The following is an 8,315-nucleotide window of genomic DNA, read 5'->3' as shown; positions in this document are numbered from 1 at the left end:
AAATTAATCTTTAAACGTTTAAGATTTATCAACATTTATGCATTAATGCAATGTATAATTGTTAGAATTAACAAAAACTTCTTAAATAGGCGTCTGTGCTGCGGCACAGCATCCCGGTCGCTAAAAATACCGTATATCCCAAATAGATGGGATATATATATGACAACTAATTAAACAAACAATACAGGAGCAAAGCACTTGTATTTTGCTATACAACATGCTTTACTATTCCTCTACACATATGTATTGCAAAATAACCGCTAAGTCTTTTACACGCTCTATAATAATCATTTTATGTAGATTATAAATTATGATGGCACTACTTATTACAGTAAAAAATCGATTTAACTCGCAATAATTTCATTAATATTAACAGTAAAGAACTGAAATCATAACATAATACTAATATACCATAGAGGCATGTAACAAAGTAATTGACGGAAACTTATCCCCACTTCTTCTATTTTTTCTGACTTCTGCGGCGTATTTCCTGACGCGGCGTACATACCGGGTTTATCCTATATGTATTACCCCCCATCCCCCCAACTTGCGCGCCGAACTATCGTCGGTCTTGAAACGCAACCTTATCTGAATAAAGACAGAATATTCTTCGCAATATATTAAATTAATTTTAATAGGATTTTTAATGTAATTTATTTGGCTCATTGCCCTCTTTCTTTATATTATACTATTTTATTTGCTACGCTACATTGATAACATTCAAGAGAATAATTGTTATCTTCTTCTATATTGCAATCAAAAATTTTTAACTTTCTGTATCCAAATAATAGATCTTCTCTACTTTTTTATTTCTCAATCGGTTATTCATTTTATTTAATCTTTTATAGTTATGCGATTTATTTGTTATGCGATTTTCATCAAATCGGATTTATTTTACGACTTTCCTATTTTCTTTTATTTTCGTGGCAAAACTATTTTTATTTATGTAATAACAGGAAAAGTATATTTTACTCACCGTATCCCTGCATAATTCCATGCGTCAGGTATAATGGAGCTCTACCAGCAAACGCATCCTTGGCTAAGGTCTGCCTTACCAGCTGCGGATCCGATAACAATACTGTGTAAACAGATCCCATTCGTAGTCCACAAATCGGACCATATTTCCTCGCCAGTTCCGTCAGCGAAATATGAGGACATTTTGGATTTATCCATGGTAAATAACCAAACAGTGGGATGCCGGATGGTCCCGGTGGAAGTCGATGCGTTTTGCCATTTTTACGAAAGATGTAGACAAGAAGTACGAGAAATATGCCGAGGATAATCATTGAAAGGGTTATCATCGTGATGCAGAAGGAGCAATAGAAACGCGTTGCTACTGCGCCTGCACAGAAATTAAAAATCATATTTTCGAATGTGCAACGATAGCACATTCAATTTTCAACAAAGAAGACACGTTATAACATATGTAGAATATATTTCTTTCATTATAAAAGAAATATATTTCTTTTTTTACGCAAATGTATAGTTGTATACTTAAAACGATGGTAAGCACCTTTTCTTATAACGATTAACGACTTTATAATGGAACCATTTGGATCATTCCGCATTCCGTGAAAAACCCTATCGCGCAAGATACACGCGCAGTCACGCGAATGTAATAAACTACGTGAATGTGTCTGTCGACAATCTCTCGGTGATCGTTCATAATCGAGGGAACGCGATTCCAGCTTCCAGGAATGTCACAACAGCAGAGGCAGATGATAAACGCAACCTTTCTCTGCGCCGCGCGCTCCAGTGCAATGTACGCACACGTACACAATCGCGGAGAGGATAAGAAGCGATTCCGTACCGCGACGATATAGGCCAATACGTGATCAGACACGTGCCGATGAACTTACCATTAATCAAGGAAGCTTACTTTCGATAGCGTGATTTTTATAATCGTCACTATGTTAATGCCGTATCGACCTCCTCTATTATATTGTTTTGGAGGCGGGTGCCATTAACTAAATAAGTCACCATCAGTTCGGTTTGTTAATACTTAGCGATTACAATATTTCGTAATTTTATCTGCGCATAACGTTGATCCCTTCACGCCTCTAATACATAATAAATATTTCAAGTTTTCCGGATAACAGTAGATATTTTCTAACAGATATGTGTAGGTCAATTCTAAGCAGATTGTAAGATTCGTAAAAGATTGTTCTCGTAAAACTTGTAAGAACTTATAACTATAGTATTCTAATTTTATGTGCACGAGTATATGTAACCTTTGTGAACCTGGTACCCGATAATAAAAAAATTAAAATTGTTTTACACAAAATGATAGTATTTCGTTTGTAGTTGTTTGTAGTAGGTAATGATAATTTCGTTTGTAGTTATTTGTATTAAAAATTTAAAAATTGAAAAAAAATGACTGTCACCTGACATTAACAAAAAAAAATTGATAATATATTTCGATTCAGAATCGTTTGTAATTGTTTGTAGTGATTTTACTTTCTTTTGTAGTGGAGCCCTTCAAAAGTTATGATAAATTAACAATAAACAAAAAACGTAACTTTGTCAATTTTCAAGAAATCTCAAATCTTCTTACGGTACTCGATTCCGAATCGAGTCCCGTAAGCAGATTTGAGATATCTTGAAAATTGACAATTGTCGGGTGACAGTTTTTTTAAATCTTTATATTTTTTAATACAAGTAACTATACAAACGAAATTATTATTACTACAAACAACTACAAACAAAATAATATCATTTTGGGTAAAAAAAATTTAATTTTTGTATTGTCGAGTGCCAGGTTCACGAAGGTGTATATGTATCATAAAATGATTGTTATAGTAGATATCTATATCGATTTCTTGTAAATCTTATTATGACTAGTACGAAGCTGTCATTTGTAAAGATATTGTATAAAGGTAAGTACTTAAAAATTCTTATAAATCTTATGAGAATATGTATGTTACAATTCTGCTTAGAATTTAAACAATAATTAAGCCTATTCTGGTTTCTTCCACTTTTTGTATTCACAATCAATATTTTCTTTTTCTCTTTTTAACTTAAAAATATATTTATCTCGTTTTAAGTATGTGAATATTTTTTTATTAGAGAATTCTGTGTATGCATCTTAATATAGTATAAGTATATATTTTCGTAAAATACAAAACTTTCTTTTTAAATTTATAATTAAAAAATGGAAAATAATAAATCTGCTCTAAAAAAAATTACATGAATTAATCTCAACAATATGAATCGTTTTTTACATATGTTATGACTTGTAATAGGATGAATGAAAAATATTTTATACACATAGCTCAAATAATGATAAACAATAACGGAATGGATAATTCTTGAAAGGTGTTTCTGTAAGAACAAGACATTTTTACACTTTTGATAAACTAGCTCAAGAACTATTTATTATATGTAAGCTATGTGTACAGAATATTTTTTCTTCACTACATTATAGATTACAGCATATATGAAAACTAACTCATATCACCGGGACTTAATTTCCTATATAATTAGTGTAAGATTTTTTGGAGGTTAATGTATTTTATATATTACACAAATTACGCTTTCTAGATAAATTATAATTAAAAAAATATAGATATCCTTAACGTATAACAATTATATAACACATGAGTTGCGTAGAAACTTAAAAAGCTGCTCGAAACTTAACTGTGAGAAACAAATACAACGTTGGACAAAACTCACCGAATCTGCCAACACCGGATTGTTGCCACAGAAACTATAGCCACGACGTCCACCACAACGTCCACCGTCTACGGTCCACGCCCGTCCTGAATAATATTATAACTGGTTGAGCGGGAATTATGAAACTCGAATCTGTAGCAAGGAAAAGAAGATATGCGTGATCTTATATGAAGAAACATATAAATAATTATTATTTACGAAATACATGCCAATTAGGATAAATTCCGAAATGTAAATGTACGTACAACTGCCGTCTTTTCGAAAGAAATATATCGTAGAAAAATACACGATGTAACATCGACCACAGTATCGGACTAAATGTCGTCGTCAAGCTGTTGACGAAAGCGATCCTCGGATCGTTTGACTACCAAATGACAACCTCTCCGTGCTGCGACAGCAAAGATTTGTTCCATGATATTCGTGTTACACGAGAGTTGTCGACTTTATGTGTTAAAAATTGAGATAAGAACTCATAATGTAATTATGAACGTAATAATTTTCACGGATCTTGACGCTTAGTAATATTTATATGCAAATTTGCAAATATATGTATTCTTTAATTATATAAATTGTATGCATTATGTTAAAATCATTATTAAATTGATGATCAACGTAATTTGTGATAATATATCTAGTTTTAATTTATAATTGTATTTCAACTGTTTTAAATCTAATAAACTGAATTGGCGATCAGTTTATAGGATATTTGAAAAATATATATTTATAAAATTTGCATATGAATATTATTAAGTGCGTTTCTATACTAAAAATAAGATTTTTCTTTTATTATATTTAATTTATTCTTGTCAATCTAATTTCCACTTGTAATTAATTAAATATTGCGTTTTTCTATACATATATTTATATTTACCGTGAAAAATACTTCACGTAATCAACCAGTTTCTCGTCGAGAAGGTCAATTGCGTTTATGAGAGAACGTTAAATGTATTTCTAATAAGTATTACTATACACACGTAGACGTATATAAAACTATCAACGACGCGTTGCCCTTACATACATATGACATATGACTAGCCTTCTCGGCTTATTTTACGATTATCCTGTAAATACGTGTACTCATTTTTGCTCACGTGAGAGCTATCGCTCGCCTTCGCCAATCACGTGCGAGTTTGATCGCGTCACTACGGATTGAATCTAATTTATTTGATACGTGTGTACGAGTGGAGAGAAAAAAATAAGAAGAATTTAATTTCCTATCGACCTACTGACCGCTAGAAGAAATTTGGGCAGCGACGTTTCAACTGCATACAAGCATCTTAGAAAGCTAGATTAAAAAAACTCGATAATATAAAAAGTAGTTGAATCTTTTGATATTAATACTTAAGGATACTATTTCATTTGTCGTATTTGACATATATTTTTCAAATGAGTTAATTGACTGCAGAATAGATATCCAATAGATGTACAATTTGAAAGACTTTTCACTAACTGAAATAAAAAAATAAGAATGGATACATCAATAATAGTTTGTATGCTACAGAAAGTTACATGAAAAATCACAATAAAGATACGCTATACGCTCATGAATTCATAGCCACCATATGATAGCATATGATCGACACGTCACTTTCCATCTGTCGTAAATAAACTGTATTGTGCGAAAGAAGAGAAGCAAGAGGAGCCATACGAGAGAAGATAATGAAGAAAAGACACGTGAGTGAAGAGAAGATCAGAACGTGATTAGCCGTATATACGTTGCACAATAATCGAAATACACTCTCGGGACTTATCTATAACGAATTATACGCCCTCGGCGTATTATTGTGCAACGTATATACGGCTGATCACGTCAAAACATGAGGCACATTGATGATAATTGCGTGAATACGTCGCAATTATTTGCAGCAATGGCAGTACTGATGATATCCGATCTCTCGCCATCCAGTTTTCTCGGAGGCATACGCTGATCCGTTAACAATGGTCCTCGTATAATCGAACAGCTTTATTTCTACCCGACAACACGTGAGTTTCGAAACACTGTGGTAACTCAAGGATCTTTGTTACCAATTTCCTGTTAAACTTATAACTGACAGTTAACTCACACCTAGTGCTAACAATTCGAGAAGAGGAAGAGTGAGGAAATAATGGTATGCACTGAACTGCTCTCTCTTGGCACTATTCTGAAAATTAGTGAAAGAGATCCTTACGAATATCGTAGACAAAACTTCATGTAGCAACAACTGTAAGACGTAAACTTAAATCAATGAACAATATTTAATTAAAATGCTCTTTAATTTTCGTCATACAAAAATTAAAAAGTTTTTGAAAATAAGAGTGGAGGGTAAGGGGGTACGATAAATAAATATTAAAAAAAAATTTCTTTTATTATAGTTATAAAGTACTCTTGCAACCATTCAATTTTCATTGTAGAATTTTTTTTAATCTCTTATAGTTTCGAAGATATTCGCTTCGAAAGAAAAAAATAACTTCTTTATTGTCGCATATACTTGATTCTGAGCGTGATAAGGAGGTCCTACTGTATATAATCTAAAATGATGCCAAGCAACAATCCACAACTGTTAACCGTAATGCGAACAGCAACGAAGCCCACAACCCGTAGTGTGATTACGGCTTTACGTTATGTGCAGATAAATTTGTATACACATAGATGTTGGGAGCATCTTGCCGATACTACGGCATGATAGCGCAATTATGGGGACGAAGAGAGGAAGAGAACGAAGGGCGGACATCGACTCCTTAATCAGTTCTTGCTTGAGTCTCGGTGAATAAAGCGAACGACCGCTAATGAGAGATCACAGTCCCTGCAATGGACCTCCGCGCGACTCCCTCTCCTTCTTCCGCGAGACCTCCTTGCACTGCGTCTGGTTCTGGTATGCATCGCTAACCGCGGAACAGAGTGCACATGCACCCGACGCTATCTGACGGAACGTGCAACGACCGACAAAGGTCACTCACGATGTTAAATCTGCATATCGTTTCTCGTACCTCTCCGCCTCGCGCCTGTCTCGTTCATTCTCCTTTGGCGCGCTGAATCGAGTAGGTAAGGAACGTCGATAGAATTATTGAATGCACCAAGTAAACGAGCAAGGTGAATGCAACTACGACCGATTCGATATCGAAATGCGAAATTCCTGCAAGGAGCCAGGAAGATGATTCCATGATTGACGATTTTTGTACGATATCGTACGATCGAGTGAAAGTAACACGAAAATTCTCAATTATCTTGTAAAAAAAAACCGGTTTAACTTTTGGCATATATGTTGGAAACCAATTTAAATTTTATTAATTTAAACATATTAAAATTTGTAGAATTAACTTTGTTAAAGGATCACACATATAACTTATCAAATACTGTTTTATAATAAAATTTGTACAAACTTTGAAATATTATAGGTCATACACTACTACCATACGTAGATCATACAAACACCAATCACATAAATCTCAAAAATATAGGGCCGTATTCATAGTCCGTCCTCGACTTCAGGATTCCTAACAACTTTAGCCGCCTTGGCTGAGTACGCTTTGAGCTGAACTTATTTATATGTATATATAAGGCCAGACTGCTTATTATAGGGATTCTAGGCTCGATGACTAGGTCATCTGAATGACCTACGAAACAAGGCAGGGAATGACAATGGAACTTCATGGATCTAGGTTACGTTTGAAGGCTAGTAAAGCCCACCTGCAATAATCTACTACTACTACTACTACTACTACTACTACTACTACTACTACTATATGATTAAATTCTAACTAAAGGAATCCTCAAGGAAGCTCTTACCTTCCCTTGAATGAGGAACGAAATTGATTCTAATGCGTCAGACGGAGTACTCGTATATCTCGATATTTTGACTATGAATTGGTAAACTCACAAATTTTAAATGTTACACTTTTAGTAGCTTTACCGTCCTTTTGAGATCATGTAGCAAGATCCTACTTCGTGCATAAAATTTGCACTACACTATAGCCACAGAAATACGTTACACTGAATGAGTTCGCCTACCACCAGCCAAGGAAATACGCTACATTATCTGAGTGTTGCAATGGTGGGTGATAGTGTAGCCAAGAGAAAACACTACAAATAAAAAAACTTTTACAATAATGATTATAATTCTCTTTTATGTTTGTTGTTTCTCTTTCTTTTACACAATTTCTTTTATACGTATATTTTATAAGTATAAAATTCCTTTATACTTATGGTAGTTTTTTACATCAATATACCTACTCTCTTTCTTATAAAAATTTGGAACTATCATATATAATCGATTTATGAATATTTTTTTAATGATTGTTGTTGATGAGAGAAAATAAGCACAACAGGAAAGAGGAAAAAAAGAAACATGTGAGTTCGTCGTCTCGTCTAATGTGGCTGATAACCTCGCCTAAACCCGGGTAGAGAGGGATGACGAGTAAAAGAAAGAGAATGATGCAAAGTGAAACAGAGGAGAGAACGGAACAGAGAGAAGGCAACCTATCGTTTCAAAATTCCGACGAAGATCATCACACCACCGATCACGGCAGATAAATTGTAGGGCTCAATAGAATTAATCGTGATCGATGTGCTCCAGATAATGGCTGTTTGCGTTAAGAGATCGTTAAGTTGCGCCGTCGAATCGCTGAACCACCTTGAGTAATCAATGGTTTCATTTTTGGGCAAA

General features: G+C 33.9%; 1 protein-coding gene across 1 annotated transcript in view; it reads right to left on the bottom strand.

Annotated features, from left to right (window-relative positions):
* LOC108778174 (cytochrome P450 306a1) overlaps positions 1-1,310 on the bottom strand; it is a 36,222-nt gene extending 34,912 nt beyond the window's left edge. Inside the window, exon 1 of the mRNA XM_018545279.1 lies at positions 977-1,310. Coding sequence (XP_018400781.1) covers positions 977-1,301 — 325 coding nt within the window. The 5' untranslated portion in view covers positions 1,302-1,310. The remainder of the gene's footprint in view (positions 1-976) is intronic.
* Positions 1,311-8,315: the final 7,005 nt, after the last annotated feature.

Source organism: Cyphomyrmex costatus, unplaced genomic scaffold (assembly GCF_001594065.2).
Source record: "Cyphomyrmex costatus isolate MS0001 unplaced genomic scaffold, Ccosl1.0 scaffold493, whole genome shotgun sequence".
Lineage (NCBI taxonomy): Eukaryota > Metazoa > Arthropoda > Insecta > Hymenoptera > Formicidae > Cyphomyrmex > Cyphomyrmex costatus.
The sequence above is the reverse complement of the archived record's forward strand: the minus strand, read 5'-3'. Positions and strand labels throughout refer to the sequence as shown.